This window comes from Thalassophryne amazonica, chromosome 6 (assembly GCF_902500255.1).
Source record: "Thalassophryne amazonica chromosome 6, fThaAma1.1, whole genome shotgun sequence".
NCBI lineage: Eukaryota > Metazoa > Chordata > Actinopteri > Batrachoidiformes > Batrachoididae > Thalassophryne > Thalassophryne amazonica.
In genome coordinates, this window is record NC_047108.1 from 127460215 (window position 1) to 127483297 (window position 23083).

Consider the following 23083-nt stretch of genomic DNA (forward strand, 5'->3'; position numbering starts at 1 on the left):
GCATAAAATATCACATCTGGTTTGGTTATTTTTTTAAATAGCTAAAAGTAATTATTCATTAAAGTTCAGTATTCATAAAAATATACTTTAGAACAGGAGGGAGAACAGAAGTGATAAAATGTGGAGATATTTGTCTGTACGTCAGAATTTATTGTCACCCAAACAGCTCTCTGGTCTGCCAGGTCATAACAAACACCCTTCACTCACATATTTTACTAATATTGTTCAGTCCAGAAACTGGTGCCTTGACACAAAATGATCCATGTTACACACTGAAGAAAACATCTGCAACAAGCAGCAGTGAAATCGGTGGCCAACAGACCGAGACTTTAGCAAAGAAAAAAAGACGTCAACTTCAAAACCACAGGTGTGGAGAGAGAGAGAGAGAGAGAGAGAGAGAGAGAGAGAGAGAGAGAGAGAGAGAGAGAGAGAGAGAGAGAGAGAGATGAGGATGATGATGATGATGAAGAAGTGTTTGCTTCAGCTACATTCATACAGAATTCTTTCTGCAGGGTTGTGTAGATTTGTGTTATTTGATTTTTACAACTTATTGGCTGTGAAACAATCACAAAATAACCACACCTGCTCCTCATCCACCATCAGACCTACCCTCACTAACTATGAGATACTGCAAAAGCAAAACAAAGTTGGTTTGTGATTCGATTTGATTCACCAGATGTGAAATGGTTTGTCCTCATTGTAGGCACTTTTAATCTGATGATCATAGTGTTTATTAGTTTTGAGTTATGTTAAAGTGAAGTGGATGAACTCGTTTATCAGTGTATTCACAGGGTACATACAAGTCCAGGCTTTTCCTACATTTAGGAATGTCAGAAAACACTAAACAGTTTTCTAATTCATCTTTGGATTTCAAACTCAAATGCCTTCAGTGTAAGGCAAAAACAGAAGAACCCGGCCTGGTTGTTCCAGTACTTTTGGAGTGGACCGTATCTGTCTTTAAAACTACAGTGTGTAGGATATTTGGGGGGGTATTGGTAGAAATTACTCGCAGCAAGACTTGATGTGTTTTCATAAATTCAGAATGAGTCCTTCATGCCTACATGGAAGTGGGCCCCCTCATGGAGGTCACCATGTTGCACCACCATGTTGATACAGCAACCCAAAAGGGACAGACAGTACGTACTCCACCTTTCCTCTTTTGCAGTGAAGACTGAAGAAAAAAGAAGTTGCTCCACTATACACTGTTTACCGGTTGCCGGTGTCGCCGACCGAACGGTCCCCCCTAAAGATCTGACCCCCCTGCCTTCACTGTGCATGCGTCATCGGCTGCGGTTCACCGATTATCACCTCGTTTCTGTTTCAAACTGCCTCCAGTCATCATCTGTCTCAGCCACAGATATCTGAAGCTTTTCCACAACAATCATTTCCACATAAATTCAGCATTCACTGTTTCGCAGTTGTGAATCTCACGCCGTCTCGCTGTCCGTTACTCACACGAGAGGTCGGTTTCAGCAGAGTTCTGGTGTCAGGAGCTGAGCACTCACAGTGTAAACAAACCTCGTGAAGTGTGGACAACAAGACAACATCGGGCACAGCAGAAGTCCATCACAGGTGCTGCGCCTCCTCGAGATAACCCTCTCAACTTGGGAGAATGTGTCATCATCATAATTGGCAGTGAACTCGCTGAATCAACGTCATCCACATCCTCACTTTGCCATTGTTTACATGCACTGTGAGCGCAACTCTGCTGGGGCAGCAGTGCATTCTGGGAAGCGCAGGGGGGCCACCAGGGGGACTATGGGAAACGTTAAATTATTTCATAATTAAGACGGGGGAGTGATCAGAGGGTCACAATAGGATGTCCGAGTCTGACTCTCTCAGTCTGACGCGCTACACCCAAAGCTATCAAAGGGAATAATGTGATTAATAACCATCAGATGACAAAGTAAAACCTCTCAAATCATTCTAAAGTCAGTTTGAAGCAGAAATGAGGTGATAATCAGTGAATCACTGCTGACGCTCCAAAATGACGTAGGCGCAGCAGCACGTCAGACTCAGACTTGCTAACAAGTGCAGGCTAACGAGTTGGAGATCCTTTATTTAGTAACATGCAGGATCACACATGCTGCTTATGAAAACAGAAGGTGAGTTAGCATGAAGAATCCCTGTCACCAAAGAAACTTAAACAAAGGTAACAAAAATTGTGACTGGCGCTGGCAATCTGCAACCTCACCACTAGGTGACACCAAATCCTACACACTGTAGATTTATAGAAGGAAAACAAGCAACAGTTTTATGTTTTTTAAAACAACCAGCATAATCATGAACATGTAACAAACTCTGCAGCCCTTCTGCTTGTAAGCCTGAAAGGAAATATGGTCAGTCTGGACATTTTGTCCAGTTATTGGCCTGAGCTTGAACCTATAAGGCATAAATACTGCAGAATATAAATACTGCAGAAACATTCACTTCACTTAAAGTCTGTAAGAAATACTTCAATGGCAGGCATAAATACTTATCAAACCTAAGCACAAAATTAACACGCCTTTGTGTCATTGTGAGCACATATAAATACACACAATAATACTTCAACGTCACATACACAATGGTTTACTTTGAAAATAAACGTGTAAATATGTGTGGAAAAATTAGACAAAGTTTTACTGCACGTGTCCCTGTTGGGCGTCTCCTCAGCGGGAGAACTTTCTGGGTCTGAACGCAGGGAGGAGCAGCTGATTGGAGGCGGTCCTGTCCTCCTCGATAGGCGCCAGCTCCTCCGCTGAGCCCCACTTCTTCTTCGATTGGAACAACGACGCCAGCTTCCTGTTGCGGTGCCGCTCTCTGGCCTGGCTGACCTGAAACTCTGGAATTGTGCCAAAAAACAGTCAACTAATTTGTACCACAAACAATATGTTCTGCATTTTTTTCTACACTGTGGTGACAGTAGAAAGTTAAAGGGCTGATTATGAAGCTCATGCAAACAAACAGGATTGTCTTGTTTGTCACGATGGCCAGGAGGCGTAAAAACAATCCTCACACACTGGATGATGGTGACATCATGAGTGACAAATGACATAAACATCAGTTATCAACTACAAACTGAACATTTTGCACAGTTAGACTCTCGTATTTATCGCTGGCTGAATAGTCAACAGCTCAGTTGGTATCAGAGCTGCAACTATTATCCTCATTTTTGTTTAATGTGGTGAGTATTTTCTCTCTTATTTGGTGCATAAAATGTCAGAAAACTCTGAAAAATGTTGATCAAGATGACGTTCTTTTGTCCACAACCCAAAGACGTCCAGTTTATTGTCAGAGAGGAGGAAAGAAAGTAGTCATGAAATGACAGAAATATTTATGTTCAAAGAATTTTGACCTTTTCTGTAAAAAAAAAAGTCAAAACAATTAATTGATTATAAAAATAGATGGTAATTACTATAGCAGCTGATTAGTCATTAATTAATCGATTGATTAATCACTGTAGCTCCTGTTGGTCTATTGTAACTCGTCATGCTCACAGTGTGTGTGTGTGTGTGTGTGTGTGTGTGTGTGTGTGTGTGTGTGTGTGTGTGTGTGTGTGTGTGTGTGTGTGTGTGTGTGTTAACTTGCTGTCATTAATAAAATAGTGCATACTGTTATTTCTAAAATGATGTCTGAGGCACTCACGTAGCTCAGAGCTCTCGTCTGGACCCCGTGGTTCTTTGGTGGTCAGGTAGTGGCAGGCAAGATGTCCACTGTAGTCCCGTAAGTTTTCTTTAGCCCCTGTAAAAAAATAAAAAAAATATGCGACAGCTGAAAGTAGCTGTGGAAGTAAGACAACAGGTAACTGGTTTCACTAGCAAGCCTTGAATATTTAACCCATAATCCAAACGCTAATAAAAACACACACAATCACAATAGGAGTTTTAAACCTTGTGTGACCCCAAACTGGTTCGAATCAAGTATGAAATCATCATCACATTTTAAATCAAAACTTTAATTTAAATATTTATCCTCATCGAGGATGCAAATTCCCCCAAACCTGAGTCATGAGTTAACTACAACACGTCTTAAAAGATAATCAAAAATTACACAAACACACACACACATATATATATATATATATATATATATATATATATATATATATATATATATATATATATATATATATATATATATATATATATATATATATATATATATATATATACGTATATATATACACGAGGTCTGTGAGAAAAGTATCCGACCTTATTATTTTTTTCAAAAACCATATGGATTTGAATCACGTGTGATTACATCAGCCAAGCTTGAACCCTCGTGGGCATGCAAGAGTTTGTCACTTTGTGTGTTTTTAGGAATCCGCTAGCTTAGCGCAGCTACTAGCTCTTAGCCGATTTAGCATGGTGGCTTCTCCCGTCTCTCCTGCACTTTGCTGCTCTGCGTGTGAAATATTTAGTTATTCCTCGGCCTCCTTTAGCAGTAATGGTACTTGTAATAAGTGTAGCTTATTCGTAGCTTTGGAGGCCAGGCTGGGCGAATTGGAGACTCGGCTCCGCACCGTGGAAAATCCTACAGCTAGCCAGGCCCCTGTAGTCGGTGCGGACCAAGGTAGCTTAGCCGCCGTTAGTTACCTTCAAGCAGATCCCGAGCAGCCAGGAAAGCAGGCCGGCTGGGGGACTGTGAGGAGGAAGCGTAGTTCTAAACAGAAGCCCCGTGTACACCGCCAACCCGTTCACATCTCTAACCATTTTTCCCCACTCGGCGACACACCCGCCAAGGAACAAACTCTGGTTATTGACGACTCTGTTTTGAGAAATGTGAAGTTAGCGACACCAGCAACCATAGTCAATTGTCTTCCGGGGGCCAGAGCAGGCGACATTGAAGGAAATTTGAAACTGCTGGCTAAGGCTAAGTGTAAATTTGGTAAGATTGTAATTCACGTCGGCAGTAATGACACCCGGTTACGCCAATCAGAGGTCACTAAAATTAACATTGAATCGGTGTGTAACTTTGCAAAAACAATGTCGGACTCTGTAGTTTTCTCTGGGCCCCTCCCCAATCGGACCGGGAGTGACATGTTTAGCCGCATGTTCTCCTTGAATTGCTGGCTGTCTGAGTGGTGTCCAAAAAATGAGGTGGGCTTCATAGATAATTGGCAAAGCTTCTGGGGAAAACCTGGTCTTGTTAGGAGAGACGGCATCCATCCCACTTTGGATGGAGCAGCTCTCATTTCGAGAAATCTGGCCAATTTTCTTAAATCCTCCAAACCGTGACTATCCAGGGTTGGGACCAGGAAGCAGAGTTGTAGTCTTACACACCTCTCTGCAGCTTCTCTCCCCCTGCCATCCCCTCATTACCCCATCCCCGTAGAGACGGTGCCTGCTCCCAGACTACCAATAACCAGCAAAAATCTATTTAAGCATAAAAATTCAAAAAGAAAAAATAATATAGCACCTTCTACTGCACCACAGACTAAAACAGTTAAATGTGGTCTATTAAACATTAGGTCTCTCTCTTCTAAGTCCCTGTTGGTAAATGATATAATAATTGATCAACATATTGATTTATTCTGCCTTACAGAAACCTGGTTACAGCAGGATGAATATGTTAGTTTAAATGAGTCAACACCCCCGAGTCACACTAACTGTCAGAACGCTCGTAGCACGGGCCGGGGCGGAGGATTAGCAGCAATCTTCCATTCCAGCTTATTAATTAATCAAAAACCCAGACAGAGCTTTAATTCATTTGAAAGCTTGACTCTTAGTCTTGTCCATCCAAATTGGAAGTCCCAAAAACCAGTTTTATTTGTTATTATCTATCGTCCACCTGGTCGTTACTGTGAGTTTCTCTGTGAATTTTCAGACCTTTTGTCTGACTTAGTGCTTAGCTCAGATAAGATCATTATAGTGGGCGATTTTAACATCCACACAGATGCTGAGAATGACAGCCTCAACACTGCATTTAATCTATTATTAGACTCTATTGGCTTTGCTCAAAAAGTAAATGAGTCCACCCACCACTTTAATCATATCTTAGATCTTGTTCTGACTTATGGTATGGAAATAGAAGACTTAACAGTATTCCCTGAAAACTCCCTTCTGTCTGATCATTTCTTAATAACATTTACATTTACTCTGATGGACTACCCAGCAGTGGGGAATAAGTTTCATTACACTAGAAGTCTTTCAGAAAGCGCTGTAACTAGGTTTAAGGATATGATTCCTTCTTTATATTCTCTAATGCCATATACCAACACAGTGCAGAGTAGCTACCTAAACTCTGTAAGTGAGATAGAGTATCTCGTCAATAGTTTTACATCCTCATTGAAGACAACTTTGGATGCTGTAGCTCCTCTAAAAAAGAGAGCTTTAAATCAGAAGTGCCTGACTCCGTGGTATAACTCACAAACTCGTAGCTTAAAGCAGATAACCCGTAAGTTGGAGAGGAAATGACGTCTCACTAATTTAGAAGATCTTCACTTAGCCTGGAAAAAGAGTCTGTTGCTCTATAAAAAAGCCCTCCGTAAAGCTAGGACATCTTTCTACTCATCACTAATTGAAGAAAATAAGAACAACCCCAGGTTTCTTTTCAGCACTGTAGCCAGGCTGACAAAGAGTCAGAGCTCTATTGAGCTGAGTATTCCATTAACTTTAACTAGTAATGACTTCATGACTTTCTTTGCTAACAAAATTTTAACTATTAGAGAAAAAATTACTCATAACCATCCCAAAGATGTATCGTTATCTTTGGCTGCTTTCAGTGATGCCGGTATTTGGTTAGACTCTTTCTCTCCGATTGTTCTGTCTGAGTTATTTTCATTAGTTACTTCATCCAAACCATCAACATGTTTATTAGACCCCATTCCTACCAGGCTGCTCAAGGAAGCCCTACCATTATTTAATGCTTCGATCTTAAATATGATCAATCTATCTTTGTTAGTTGGCTATGTACCACAGGCTTTTAAGGTGGCAGTAATTAAACCATTACTTAAAAAGCCATCACTTGACCCAGCTATCTTAGCTAATTATAGGCCAATCTCCAACCTTCCTTTTCTCTCAAAAATTCTTGAAAGGGTAGTTGTAAAACAGCTAACTGATCATCTGCAGAGGAATGGTCTATTTGAAGAGTTTCAGTCAGGTTTTAGAATTCATCATAGTACAGAAACAGCATTAGTGAAGGTTACAAATGATCTTCTTATGGCCTCGGACAGTGGACTCATCTCTGTGCTTGTTCTGTTAGACCTCAGTGCTGCTTTTGATACTGTTGACCATAAAATGTTATTACAGAGATTAGAGCATGCCATAGGTATTAAAGGCACTGCGCTGCGGTGGTTTGAATCATATTTGTCTAATAGATTACAATTTGTTCATGTAAATGGGGAATCTTCTTCACAGACTAAAGTTAATTATGGAGTTCCACAAGGTTCTGTGCTAGGACCAATTTTATTCACTTTATACATGCTTCCCTTAGGCAGTATTATTAGACGGTATTGCTTAAATTTTCATTGTTACGCAGATGATACCCAGCTTTATCTATCCATGAAGCCAGAGGACACACACCAATTAGCTAAACTGCAGGATTGTCTTACAGACATAAAGACATGGATGATCTCTAATTTCCTGCTTTTAAACTCAGATAAAACTGAAGTTATTGTACTTGGCCCCACAAATCTTAGAAACATGGTGTCTAACCAGATCCTTACTGTGGATGGCATTACCCTGACCTCTAGTAATACTGTGAGAAATCTTGGAGTCATTTTTGATCAGGATATGTCATTCAAAGCGCATATTAATCAAATATGTAGGACTGCTTTTTTGCATTTACGCAATATCTCTAAAATCAGAAAGGTCTTGCCTCAGAGTGATGCTGAAAAACTAATTCATGCATTTATTTTCTCTAGGCTGGACTATTGTAATTCATTATTATCAGGTTGTCCTAAAAGTTCCCTACAAAGCCTTCAGTTAATTCAAAATGCTGCAGCTAGAGTACTGACGGGGACTAGAAGGAGAGAGCATATCTCACCCATATTGGCCTCTCTTCATTGGCTTCCTGTTAATTCTAGAATAGAATTTAAAATTCTTCTTCTTACTTATAAGGTTTTGAATAATCAGGTCCCATCTTATCTTAGGGACCTCGTAGTACCATATCACCCCAATAGAGCGCTTCGCTCTCAGACTGCAGGCTTACTTGTAGTTCCTAGGGTTTGTAAGAGTAGAATGGGAGGCAGAGCCTTCAGCTTTCAGGCTCCTCTCCTGTGGAACCAGCTCCCAATTCAGATCAGGGAGACAGACACCCTCTCTACTTTTAAGATTAGGCTTAAAACTTTCCTTTTTGCTAAAGCTTATAGTTAGGGCTGGATCAGGTGACCCTGAACCATCCCTTAGTTATGCTGCTATAGACGTAGACTGCTGGGGGGTTCCCATGATGCACTGAGTGTTTCTTTCTCTTTTTGCTCTGTATGCACCACTCTGCATTTAATCATTAGTGATCGATCTCTGCTCCCCTCCACAGCATGTCTTTTTCCTGGTTCTCTCCCTCAGCCCCAACCAGTCCCAGCAGAAGACTGCCCCTCCCTGAGCCTGGTTCTGCTGGAGGTTTCTTCCTGTTAAAAGGGAGTTTTTCCTTCCCACTGTAGCCAAGTGCTTGCTCACAGGGGGTCGTTTTGACCGTTGGGGTTTTACATAATTATTGTATGGCCTTGCCTTACAATATAAAGCGCCTTGGGGCAACTGTTTGTTGTGATTTGGCGCTATATAAAAAAATTGATTGATTGATTGAAAAATCTATTTAAGCATAAAAATTCAAAAAGAAAAAATAATATAGCACCTTCAACTGCACCACAGACTAAAACAGTTAAATGTGGTCTATTAAACATTAGGTCTCTCTCTTCTAAGTCCCTGTTAGTAAATGATATAATAAATGATCAACATATTGATTTATTCTGCCTTACAGAAACCTGGTTACAGCAGGATGAATATGTTAGTTTAAATGAGTCAACACCCCCGAGTCACACTAACTGTCAGAATGCTCGTAGCACGGGCCGAGGCGGAGGATTAGCAGCAATCTTCCACTTAGTCTTGTCCATCCAAACTGGAAGTCCCAAAAACCAGTTTTATTTGTTATCACTGTGGTATTGTATCACTTCCTGTTCCGGAGCACAGCGGTGTTTTTCTGTATCTGTTAGCTGTTTAATCTGCGCAGTTAGATTGATCTAGTTATCTAGATTACGATTTGTTTCCCAGTGTAATCTTTACGTGCCTTAACTAAAGCACTCATTCTGCTGAATCACCTCTAAATTATTTACACATTATTCACTTTGCGTGTTTTTAGGAATCTGCTAGGTTAGCGCAGCTACTAGCTCTTAGCCGTTTTAGCATGGCGGCTTCTCCTGTCTCTCCCGCACTTTTCTGCTCTGGGTGTGAAATGTTTAGTTATTCCTCGGCCTCCTTTAGCAGTAATGGTACTTGTAATAAGTGTAGCTTATTCGTAGCTTTGGAGGCCAGGCTGGGCGAATTGGAGACTCGGCTCCGCACCGTGGAAAATTCTACAGCTAGCCAGGCCCCTGTAGTCGGTGCGGACCAAGGTAGCTTAGCCGCCGTTAGTTCCCCCCTGGCAGATCCCGAGCAGCCGGGAAAGCAGGCTGACTGGGTGACTGTGAGGAGGAAGCGTAGCCCTAAACAGAAGCCCCGTGTACACCGCCAACCCGTTCACATCTCTAACCGTTTTTCCCCACTCGACGACACACCCGCCGAGGATCAAACTCTGGTTATTGGCGACTCTGTTTTGAGAAATGTGAAGTTAGCGACACCAGCAACCATAGTCAATTGTCTTCCGGGGGCCAGAGCAGGCGACATTGAAGGAAATTTGAAACTGCTGGTTAAGGCTAAGCGTAAATTTGGTAAGATTGTAATTCACGTCGGCAGTAATGACACCCGGTTACGCCAATCGGAGGTCACTAAAATTAACATTAAATCGGTGTGTAACTTTGCAAAAACAATGTCGGACTCTGTTGTTTTCTCTGGGCCCCTCCCCAATCGGACCGGGAGTGACATGTTTAGCCGCATGTTCTCCTTGAATTGCTGGCTGTCTGAGTGGTGTCCAAAAAATGAGGTGGGCTTCATAGATAATTGGCAAAGCTTCTGGGGAAAACCTGGTCTTGTTAGGAGAGACGGCATCCATCCCACTTTGGATGGAGCAGCTCTCATTTCTAGAAATCTGGCTAATTTTCTTAAATCCTCCAAACCGTGACTATCCAGGGTTGGGACCAGGAAGCAGAGTTGTAGTCTTACACACCTCTCTGCAGCTTCTCTCCCCCTGCCATCCCCTCATTACCCCATCCCCGTAGAGACGGTGCCTGCTCCCAGACTACCAATAACCAGCAAAAATCTATTTAAGCATAAAAATTCAAAAAGAAAAAATAATATAGCACCTTCTACTGCACCACAGACTAAAACAGTTAAATGTGGTCTATTAAACATTAGGTCTCTCTCTTCTAAGTCCCTGTTGGTAAATGATATAATAATTGATCAACATATTGATTTATTCTGCCTTACAGAAACCTGGTTACAGCAGGATGAATATGTTAGTTTAAATGAGTCAACACCCCCGAGTCACACTAACTGTCAGAACGCTCGTAGCACGGGCCGGGGCGGTGGATTAGCAGCAATCTTCCATTCCAGCTTATTAATTAATCAAAAACCCAGACAGAGCTTTAATTCATTTGAAAGCTTGTCTCTTAGTCTTGTCCATCCAAATTGGAAGTCCCAAAAACCAGTTTTATTTGTTATTATCTATCGTCCACCTGGTCGTTACTGTGAGTTTCTCTGTGAATTTTCAGACCTTTTGTCTGACTTAGTGCTTAGCTCAGATAAGATAATTATAGTGGGCGATTTTAACATCCACACAGATGCTGAGAATGACAGCCTCAACACTGCATTTAATCTATTATTAGACTCTATTGGCTTTGCTCAAAAAGTAAATGAGTCCACCCACCACTTTAATCATATCTTAGATCTTGTTCTGACTTATGGTACGGAAATAGAAGACTTAACAGTATTCCCTGAAAACTCCCTTCTGTCTGATCATTTTTTAATAACATTTACATTTACTCTGATGGACTACCCAGCAGTAGGGAATAAGTTTCATTACACTAGAAGTCTTTCAGAAAGCGCTGTAACTAGGTTTAAGGATATGATTCCTTCTTTATGTTCTCTAATGCCATATAACAACACAGTGCAGAGTAGCTACCTAAACTCTGTAAGGGAGATAGAGTATCTCGTCAATAGTTTTACATCCTCATTGAAGACAACTTTGGATGCTGTAGCTCCTCTGAAAAAGAGAGCTTTAAATCAGAAGTGTCTGACTCCATGGTATAACTCTCAAACTCGTAGCTTAAAGCAGATAACCCGTAAGTTGGAGAGGAAATGGCGTCTCACTAATTTAGAAGATCTTCACTTAGCCTGGAAAAAGAGTCTGTTGCTCTATAAAAAAGCCCTCCGTAAAGCTAGGACATCTTTCTACTCATCACTAATTGAAGAAAATAAGAACAACCCCAGGTTTCTTTTCAGCACTGTAGCCAGGCTGACAAAGAGTCAGAGCTCTATTGAGCTGAGTATTCCATTATCTTTAACTAGTAATGAGTTCATGACTTTCTTTGCTAACAAAATTTTAACTATTAGAGAAAAAATTACTCATAACCATCCCAAAGACGTATCGTTATCTTTGGCTGCTTTCAGTGATGCCGGTATTTGGTTAGACTCTTTCTCTCCGATTGTTCTGTCTGAGTTATTTTCATTAGTTACTTCATCCAAACCATCAACATGTTTATTAGACCCCATTCCTACCAGGCTGCTCAAGGAAGCCCTACCATTATTTAATGCTTCGATCTTAAATATGATCAATCTATCTTTGTTAGTTGGCTATGTACCACAGGCTTTTAAGGTGGCAGTAATTAAACCATTACTTAAAAAGCCATCACTTGACCCAGCTATCTTAGCTAATTATAGGCCAATCTCCAACCTTCCTTTTCTCTCAAAAATTCTTGAAAGGGTAGTTGTAAAACAGCTAACTGATCATCTGCAGAGGAATGGTCTATTTGAAGAGTTTCAGTCAGGTTTTAGAATTCATCATAGTACAGAAACAGCATTAGTGAAGGTTACAAATGATCTTCTTATGGCCTCGGACAGTGGACTCATCTCTGTGCTTGTTCTGTTAGACCTCAGTGCTGCTTTTGATACTGTTGACCATAAAATTTTATTACAGAGATTAGAGCATGCCATAGGTATTAAAGGCACTGCGCTGCGGTGGTTTGAATCATATTTGTCTAATAGATTACAATTTGTTCATGTAAATGGGGAATCTTCTTCACAGACTAAAGTTAATTATGGAGTTCCACAAGGTTCTGTGCTAGGACCAATTTTATTCACTTTATATATGCTTCCCTTAGGCAGTATTATTAGACGTTATTGCTTAAATTTTCATTGTTACGCAGATGATACCCAGCTTTATCTATCCATGAAGCCAGAGGATACACACCAATTAGCTAAACTGCAGGATTGTCTTACAGACATAAAGACATGGATGACCTCTAATTTCCTGCTTTTAAACTCAGATAAAACTGAAGTTATTGTTCTTGGCCCCACAAATCTTAGAAACATGGTGTCTAACCCGATCCTTACTCTGGATGGCATTACCCTGACCTCTAGTAATACTGTGAGAAATCTTGGAGTCATTTTTGATCAGGATATGTCATTCAAAGCGCATATTAAACAAATATGTAGGACTGCTTTTTTGCATTTACGCAATATCTCTAAAATCAGAAAGGTCTTGTCTCAGAGTGATGCTGAAAAACTAATTCATGCATTTATTTCCTCTAGGCTGGACTATTGTAATTCATTATTATCAGGTTGTCCTAAAAGTTCCCTAAAAAGCCTTCAGTTAATTCAAAATGCTGCAGCTAGAGTGCTGACGGGGACTAGAAGGAGAGAGCATATCTCACCCATATTGGCCTCTCTTCATTGGCTTCCTGTTAATTCTAGAATAGAATTTAAAATTCTTCTTCTTACTTATAAGGTTTTGAATAATCAGGTCCCATCTTATCTTAGGGACCTCGTAGTACCATATCACCCCAATAGAGCGCTTCGCTCTCAGACTGCAGGCTTACTTGTAGTTCCTAGGGTTTGTAAGAGTAGAATGGGAAGCAGAGCCTTCAGCTTTCAGGCTCCTCTCCTGTGGAACCAGCTCCCAATTCAGATCAGGGAGACAGACACCCTCTCTACTTTTAAGATTAGGCTTAAAACTTTCCTTTTTGCTAAAGCTTATAGTTAGGGCTGGATCAGGTGACCCTGAACCATCCCTTAGTTATGCTGCTATAGACGTAGACTGCTGGGGGGTTCCCATGATGCACTGTTTCTTTCTCTTTTTGCTCTGTATGCACCACTCTGCATTTAATCATTAGTGATCGATCTCTGCTCCCCTCCACAGCATGTCTTTTTCCTGGTTCTCTCCCTCAGCCCCAACCAGTCCCAGCAGAAGACTGCCCCTCCCTGAGCCTGGTTCTGCTGGAGGTTTCTTCCTGTTAAAAGGGAGTTTTTCCTTCCCACTGTAGCCAAGTGCTTGCTCACAGGGGGTCGTTTTGACCGTTGGGGTTTTACATCATTATTGTATGGCCTTGCCTTACAATATAAAGCGCCTTGGGGCAACTGTTTGTTGTGATTTGGCGCTATATAAAAAAAAAAAAAAAAAAAAAAAAAAAATCTATCGTCCACCTGGTCGTTACTGTGAGTTTCTCTGTGAATTTTCAGACCTTTTGTCTGACTTAGTGCTTAGCTCAGATAAGATAATTATAGTGGGCGATTTTAACATCCACACAGATGCTGAGAATGACAGCCTCAACACTGCATTTAATCTATTATTAAACTCAATTGGCTTTACTCAAAATGTAAATGAGTCCACCCACCACTTTAATCATATCTTAGATCTTGTTCTGACTTATGGTATGGAAATTGAAGACTTAACAGTATTCCCTGAAAACTCCCTTCTGTCTGATCATTTCTTAATAACATTTACATTTACTCTGATGGACTACCCAGCAGTGGGGAATAAGTTTCATTACACTAGAAGTCTTTCTGTAACTGTAACTAGGTTTAAGGATATGATTCCTTCTTTATGTTCTCTAATGCCATATACCAACACAGTGCAGAGTAGCTACCTAAACTCTGTAAGTGAGATAGAGTATCTCGTCAATAGTTTTACATCCTCATTGAAGACAACTTTGGATGCTGTAGCTCCTCTGAAAAAGAGAGCTTTAAATCAGAAGTGCCTGACTCCGTGGTATAACTCACAAACTCGCAGCTTAAAGCAGATAACCCGTAAGTTGGAGAGGAAATGGCGTCTCACTAATTTAGAAGATCTTCACTTAGCCTGGAAAAAGAGTCTGTTGCTCTATAAAAAAAGCCCTCCGTAAAGCTAGAACATCTTACTACTCATCACTAATTGAAGAAAATAAGAACAACCCCAGGTTTCTTTTCAGCACTGTAGCCAGGCTGACAAAGAGTCAGAGCTCTATTGAGCTGAGTATTCCATTAACTTTAACTAGTAATGACTTCATGACTTTCTTTGCTAACAAAATTTTGACTATTAGAGAAAAAATTACTCATAACCATCCCAAAGATGTATCGTTATCTTTGGCTGCTTTCAGTGATGCTGGTATTTGGTTAGACTCTTTCTCTCCGATTGTTCTGTCTGAGTTATTTTCATTAGTTACTTCATCCAAACCATCAACATGTCTATTAGACCCCATTCCTACCAGGCTGCTAAAGGAAGCCCTACCATTATTTAATGCTTCGATCTTAAATATGATCAATCTATCTTTATTAGTTGGCTATGTACCACAGGGTTTTAAGGTGGCAGTAATTAAACCATTACTTAAAAAGCCATCACTTGACCCAGCTATCTTAGCTAATTATAGGCCAATCTCCAACCTTCCTTTTCTCTCAAAAATTCTTGAAAGGGTAGTTGTAAAACAGCTAAGTGATCATCTGCAGAGGAATGGTCTATTTGAAGAGTTTCAGTCAGGTTTTAGAATTCATCATAGTACAGAAACAGCATTAGTGAAGGTTACAAATGATCTTCTTATGGCCTCAGACAGTGGACTCATCTCTGTGCTTGTTCTGTTAGACCTCAGTGCTGCTTTTGATACTGTTGACCATAAAATTTTATTACAGAGATTAGAGCATGCCATAGGTATTAAAGGCACTGCGCTGCGGTGGTTTGAATTATATTTATCTAATAGATTACAATTTGTTCATGTAAATGGGGAATCTTCTTCACAGACTAAGGTTAATTATGGAGTTCTGCAAGGTTCTGTGCTAGGACCAATTTTATTCACTTTATACATGCTTCCCTTAGGCAGTATTATTAGACGGTATTGCTTAAATTTTCATTGTTACGCAGATGATACCCAGCTTTATCTATCCATGAAGCCAGAGGACACACACCAATTAGCTAAACTGCAGGATTGTCTTACAGACATAAAGACATGGATGACCTCTAATTTCCTGCTTTTAAACTCAGATAAAACTGAAGTTATTGTACTTGGCCCCACAAATCTTAGAAACATGATGTCTAACCAGATCCTTACTCTGGATGGCATTACCCTGACCTCTAGTAATACTGTGAGAAATCTTGGAGTCATTTTTGATCAGGATATGTCATTCAATGCACATACAACCCCTGGCAATAATTATGGAATCAACCGGCCACAGACATGACACAAAACTAAAGTCATTTCAAATGGCAACTTTCTGGCTTTAAGAAACATTATAAGAAATCAGGAAAAAAAAATTGTGGCAGTCAGTAACGGTTACTTTTTTAGACCAAGCAGAGGGAAAAAAATATGGACTCACTCAATTCTGAGGAATAAATTACGGAATCACCCTGTAAATTTTCATCCCCAAAACTAACACCTCCATCAAATCAGATCTGCTCGTTAGTCTGCATCTAAAAAGGAGTGATCACACCTTGGAGAGCTGTTGCACCAAGTGGACTGACATGAATCATGGCTCCAACACGAGAGATGTCAATTGAAACAAAGGAGAGGATTATCAAACTCTTAAAAGAGGGTAAATCATCACGCAATGTTGCAAAAGATGTTGGTTGTTCACAGTCAGCTGTGTCTAAACTCTGGACCAAATACAAACAACTGGGGAGATGGCTGTCATTACATCATCAATAAATGCACAAGTTTACGTTGATATTTTGGACATTTTTCTTATCCCATCAATTGAAAGGATGTTTGGGGATGATGAACTCATTTTTCAAGATGATAATGCATCTTGCCATAGAGCAAAAACTGTGAAAACATTCCTTGCAAAAAGACACATAGAGTCAATGTCATGGCCTGCAAATAGTCCGGATCTTAATCCAATTGAAAATCTTTGGTGGAAGTTGAAGAAAATGGTCCATGACAAGGCTCAAACCTGCAAAGCTGATCTGGCAACAGCAATCAGAGAAAGTTGGAGCCAGATTGATGAAGAGTACTGTTTGTCACTCATTAAGTCCATGCCTCAGAGACTGCAAGCTGTTAGAAAAGCCAGAGGTGGTGCAACAAAATACTAGTGATGTGTTGGAGCATTCTTTTGTTTTTCATGATTCCATCATTTTTTCCTCAGAATTGAATGAGTCCATATTTTTTTCCCTCTGCTTGGTCTAAGTAACCGTTACTGACTGCCACAATTATTTTTTCCTGATTTCTTATAGTGTTTCTTAAAGCCAGAAAGTTGCCATTTGAAATGACTTTAGTTTTGTGTCATGTCTGTGATCTGCTTTTTTTCTACAAAATTAAGTGCTATGTGAGTAAAAAGATTAATCCAGGTTTTGAGTATATTTCTTATTGTTACATGGGAAACAAGGTACCAGTAGATTCAGTAGATTCTCACAAATCCAACAAGACCAAGCATTCATGATATACACACTCTTAAGGCTATGAAATTGGGCTATTAGTAAAAAAAAAAGTAGAAAAAGGGGGTGTTCACAATAATAGTAGCATCTGCTGTTGATGCTACAAACTCAAAACTATTATGTTCAAACTGCTTTTTTTTTAACAATCCTGTGAATCACTAAACTAGTATTTAGTTGTATAACCACAGTTTTTCATGATTTCTTCACATCTGCGAGGCATTAATTTTGTTGGTTTGGAACCAAGATTTTGCTTGTTTACTAGTGTGCTTGGGGTCATTGTCTTGTTGAAACACCCATTTCAAGGGCATGTCCTCTTCAACATAAGGCAACATGACCTCTTCAAGTATTTTGACATATCCAAACTGATCCATGATACCTGGTATGTGATATATAGGCCCAACACCATAGTAGGAGAAACATGCCCATATCATGACGCTTGCACTACCATGCTTCACTGTCTTCACTGTGAACTGTGGCTTGAATTCAGAGTTTGGGGGCATCTCACAAACTGTCTGCGGCCCTTGGACCCAAAAAGAACAGTTTACTCTCATCAGTCCACAAAATATTCCTCCATTTCTCTTTAGGCCAGTTGATGTGTTCTTTGGCAAATTGTAACCTCTTCTGCACATGTCTTTTATTTAACAGAGGGACTTTGCAGGGATTCTTGCAAATAAATTAGCTTCACACAGGCGTCTTCTAACTGTCACAGCACTTACAGGTAACTCCAGACTGTCTTTGATCATCCTGGAGCTGATCAATGGGTGAGCCTTTGCCATTCTGGTTATTCTTCTATCCATTTTGATGGTCGTTTTCCAATTCTTCCATGCGTCTCTGGTTTTGTTGTCCATTTTAAAGCATTGGAGATCATTGTAGATGAACAGCCTATAATTTTTTGCACCTGTGTATAAGTTTTCCCCTCTCCAATCAACTTTTTAATCAAACTACGCTGTTCTTCTGAACAATGTCTTGAATGTCCCATTTTCCTCAGGCTTTCAAAGAGAAAAGCACGTTCAACAGGTGCTGGCTTCATCCTTAAGTCGGGGACACCTGATTCACACCTGTTTGTTTCACAAAACTGACAAACTCACTGACTGAATGCCACACTACTATTATTGTGAACACCCCCTTTTCTACTTTTTTTTTTTACTAATAGCCCAATTTCATAGCCTTAAGAGTGTGCATATCATGAATGCTTGGTCTTGTTGGATTTGTGAGAATCTACTGAATCTACTGGTACCTTGTTTCCCATGTAACAATAAGAAATATACTCAAAACCTGGATTAATCTGTTTAGTCACATAGCACTACTATTATTCTGAACACTATTGTATACACACACACACACACACACACACACACACACACACACACACACACACACACACACACACACACACACACACACACACACACACACAATTTATTTATTTATTTTTAAGTAAGACAGTTACAGACAGCCTGCTGCAAAACTATAATGTGTATTTATCATCACTTTTTGTGCGGTTCCATTTTTTACCGTATGTTCCTGTGAGGAGGTCAAGAATGTGCAGGTGACCGTGTAGAGCAGCGATATGTAAAGGTGTGTATCCCTGCGGAACAAAAACAGCATTAAAAAAATAAAAGTTTTATATGAAGGCAATTCACATATTTGTGTGTGTGAGATATTCAAAAACACTTAAGTGTTCTTTTTTACTTCCTTTTGTTGACACATTTGCAATTAAAACCATTTTCAGTGGATTTGTTGTAATTTTATATCAGTTTGTGTCCAATTACATTCTAATATTTATTTTTGTTAATGTACTATATATTTTAGCTTTTTTGTATTTACTTTTAAAAGTAAAGCATTCACATATAAACTGTGCTATACAAATTAATTTTATGTTATCAAGTGAGACCTGTTGAACTTCACAAACTGATGAATAAGACCTGCTCATTAGTATTTAACAGCTTGTTTTTAATTTTAATAACTGAACTGATATCTAAGCAGCTGTATTCATTTAGATGGTTTTACATTTTCTAATTTAATATTGTGCACCAGCTAATCTGTATGTTACAGTACCCCAATGTTCAAAAAAAAGTTGCGTTCTGTTTACTTTTCATAGATTTCAGTGATTAATTTTAACAGATCTGAACTGTGTAAATTAAAGAAACTTTAAAAAAAACAAGCTCATTCACTTATTTCAATCATTTAACTTTAACCACACCTGCTCCTAATTTCCATCATGCATGTGAAAATAAGACTATTTACCTCAACAAGCCCAGACATGTCCAGACAGCAGACAGACATATGGTATACTAAATAAAAAAGCTTTGGTGCATCAAAGTTTACAAAATTTTAATTAGTTTATCCACATTATCTGCTTCTTTCAGTTTGAAATTTATCATATTAAAATCTTGAAGGGATGGACTTATATACAGTGGTTTGCAAAAGTATTCAACCCCTTGGTATTTCACGCATTTTAATTTGTTTATGGCATTTCAAATACAAAAAATAAATCAGGCTTCTCAATATGAACATTTTTAAAATGATCTTCCTTAGATTCAAACTGAAAGTAAATCTCTTCAAAATCAAATCAAATCAATTTTATTTATATAGCGCCAAATCACAACAAACAGTTGCCCCAAGGCGCTTTATATTGTAAGGCAAAAGCCATACAATAATTACGGAAAAACCCCAACGGTCAAAACGACCCCCTATGAGCAAGCACTTGGCAACAGTGGGAAGGAAAAACTCCCTTTTAACAGGAAGAAACCTCCAGCAGAACCAGGCTCAGGGAGGGGCAGTCTTCTGCTGGGACTGGTTGGGGCTGAGGGAGAGAACCAGGAAAAAGACATGCTGTGGAGGGGAGCAGAGATCAATCACTAATGATTAAATGCAGAGTGGTGCATACAGAGCAAAAAGAGAAAGAAACACTCAGTGCATCATGGGAACCCCCCAGCAGTCTAAGTCTATAGCAGCATAACTAAGGGATGGTTCAGGGTCACCTGATCCAGCCCTAACTATAAGCTTTAGCAAAAAGGAAAGTTTTAAGCCTAATCTTAAAAGTAGAGAGGGTGTCTGTCTCCCTGATCCGAATTGGGAGCTGGTTCCACAGGAGAGGAGCCTGAAAGCTGAAGGCTCTGCCTCCCATTCTACTCTTACAAACCCTAGGAACTACAAGTAAGCCTGCAGTCTGAGAGCGAAGCGCTCTATTGGGGTGATATGGTACTATGAGGTCCCTAAGATAAGATGGGACCTGATTATTCAAAACCTTATAAGTAAGAAGAAGAATTTTAAATTCTATTCTAGAATTAACAGGAAGCCAATGAAGAGAGGCCAATATGGGTGAGATATGCTCTCTCCTTCTAGTCCCCGTCAGTACTCTAGCTGCAGCATTTTGAATTAACTGAAGGCTTTCAGGGAACCTTTAGGACAACCTGATAATAATGAATTACAATAGTCCAGCCTAGAGGAAATAAATGCATGAATTAGTTTTTCAGCATCACTCTGAGACAAGACCTTTCTAATTTTAGAGATATTGCGTAAATGCAAAAAAGCAGTCCTACATATTTGTTTAATATGCGCATTGAATGACATATCCTGATCAAAAATGACTCCAAGATTTCTCACAGTATTACTAGAGGTCAGGGTAATGCCATCCAGAGTAAGGATCTGGTTAGACACCATGTTTCTAAGATTTGTGGGGCCAAGTATTATTAGACGGTATTGCTTAAATTTTCATTGTTACGCAGATGATACCCAGCTTTATCTATCCATGAAGCCAGAGGATACGCACCAATTAGCTAAACTGCAGGATTGTCTTACAGACATAAAGACATGGATGACCTCTAATTTCCTGCTTTTAAACTCAGATAAAACTGAAGTTATTGTACTTGGCCCCACAAATCTTAGAAGCATGGTGTCTAACCAGATCGTTACTCTGGATGGCATTTCCCTGATCTCTAGTAATACTGTGAGAAATCTTGGGAGTTATTTTTGATCAGGATATGTCATTCAAAGCGCATATTAAACAAATATGTAGGACTGCTTTTTGCATTTACGCAATATCTCTAAAATCAGAAAGGTCTTGTCTCAGAGTGATGCTGAAAAACTAATTCATGCATTTATTTCCTCTAGGCTGGACTATTGTAATTCATTATTATCAGGTTGTCCTAAAAGTTCCCTAAAAAGCCTTCAGTTGGTTCAGAATGCTGCAGCTAGAGTACTGACGGGGACTAGCAGGAGAGAGCATATCTCACCCGTGTTGGCCTCCCTTCATTGGCTTCCTGTTAATGCTAGAATAGAATTTAAAATTCTTCTTCTTACTTATTAGGTTTTGAATAATCAGGTCCCATCTTATCTTAGGGACCTCGTAGTACCATATTACCCCATTAGAGCGCTTCGCTCTCAGACTGCGGGCTTACTTGTAGTTCCTAGGGTTTGTAAGAGTAGAATGGGAGGCAGAGCCTTCAGCTTTCAGGCTCCTCTCCTGTGGAACCAGCTCCCAATTCAGATCAGGGAGACAGATACCCTCTCTACTTTTAAGATTAGGCTTAAAACTTTCCTTTTCGCTAAGGCTTATAGTTAGGGCTGGATCGGGTGACCCTGGACCATCCCTTGGTTATGTTGCTTTAGACGTAGACTGTGTTTCATAATTATTGTATGGCCTTGCCTTGCAATGTGGAGCGCCTTGGGGCAACTGTTTGTTGTGATTTGGCGCTATACAAGAAAAAAAAGTTGAAAGTTGAAGTTGAAGTACAATAACTTCAGTTTTATCTGAGTTTAAAAGCAGGAAATTAGAGGTCATCCATGTCTTTATGTCTGTAAGACAATCCTGCAGTTTAGCTAATTGGTGTGTGTCCTCTGGCATCATGGATAGATAAAGCTGGGTATCATCTGCGTAACAATGAAAATTTAAGCAATGCTGTCTAATAATACTGCCTAAGGGAAGCATGTATAAAGTGAATAAAATTGTCCTAACACAGAACCTTGTGGAACTCCATAATTAACCTTAGTCTGTGAAGAAGATTCCCCATTTACATGAACAAATTGTAATCTATTAGATAAATATGATTCAAACCACCGCAGTGCAGTGCCTTTAATACCTATGGCATGCTCTAATCTCTGTAATAAAATTTTATGGTCAACAGTATCAAAAGCAGCACTGAGGTCTAACAGAACAAGCACAGAGATGAGTCCACTGTCTGAGGCCATAAGAAGATCATTTGTAACCTTCACTAATGCTGTTTCTGTACTATGATGAATTCTAAAACCTGACTGAAACTCTTCAAATAGACCATTCCTCTGCAGATGATCAGTTAGCTGTTTTACAACTACCCTTTCAATTATTTTTGAGAGAAAAGGAAGGTTGGAGATTGGCCTATAATTAGCTAAGATAGCTGGGTCAAGTGATGGCTTTTTAAGTAATGGTTTAATTACTGCCACCTTAAAAGCCTGTGGTACATAGCCAACTAATAAAGATAGATTGATCATATTTAAGATCGAAGCATTAAATAATGGTAGGGCTTCCGTGAGCAGCCTGGTAGGAATGGAGTCTAATAGACATGTTGATGGTTTGGAGGAAGTAACTAATGAAAATAACTCAGACAGAACAATCGGAGAGAAAAAGTCTAACCAAATACCGGCATCACTGAAAGCAGCCAAAGAGAACGATACATCTTTGGGATGGTTATGAGTAATTTTTCTCTAATAGTTAAAATTTTATTAGCAAAGAAAGTCATGAAGTCATTACTAGTTAAAGTTAAAGGAATACTCGGCTCAATAGAGCTCTGACTCAGTGCTGAAAAGAAACCTGGGGCTGTTCTTATTTTCTTCAATTAGTGATGAGTAGTAAGATGTCCTAGCTTTATGGAGGGCTTTTTTATAGAGCAACAGACTCTTTTTCCAGGCTAAGTGAAGATCTTCTAAATTAGTGAGACGCCATTTCCTCTCCAACGTACGGGTTATCTGCTTTAAGCTGCGAGTTTGTGAGTTATACCACGGAGTCAGGCACTTCTGATTTAAGGCTCTCTTTTTCAGAGGAGCTACAGCATCCAAAGTTGTCCTCAATGAGGATATAAAACTATTGACGAGATACTCTATCTCACTTACACAGTTTAGGTAGCTACTCTGCACTGTGTTGGTATATGGCATTAGAGAACATAAAGAAAGAATCATATCCTTAAACCTAGTTACAGCG

The 23083-nt window shown here is 39.7% G+C and overlaps 1 protein-coding gene across 4 annotated transcripts in view; it reads right to left on the reverse strand.

Annotated features, from left to right (window-relative positions):
• Nucleotides 1–2257: 2257 nt before the first annotated feature.
• The window catches only part of LOC117513085 (ankyrin repeat domain-containing protein SOWAHB), a 77790-nt gene continuing 56964 nt past the window's right edge, over nucleotides 2258–23083 (reverse strand). For 3 of the 4 annotated variants that reach the window (XM_034173414.1, XM_034173413.1, XM_034173411.1), the window contains 3 exons: nucleotides 18421–18494; nucleotides 3628–3723; nucleotides 2258–2824 (listed from right to left, as the gene is read on the reverse strand). In XM_034173414.1, the coding sequence (XP_034029305.1) occupies nucleotides 2652–2824; nucleotides 3628–3723; nucleotides 18421–18494 (343 nt within the window). In that variant the 3' untranslated portion in view covers nucleotides 2258–2651. The remainder of the gene's footprint in view (nucleotides 2825–3627; nucleotides 3724–18420; nucleotides 18495–23083) is intronic. The other variant, XM_034173412.1, reaches the window with a different exon arrangement.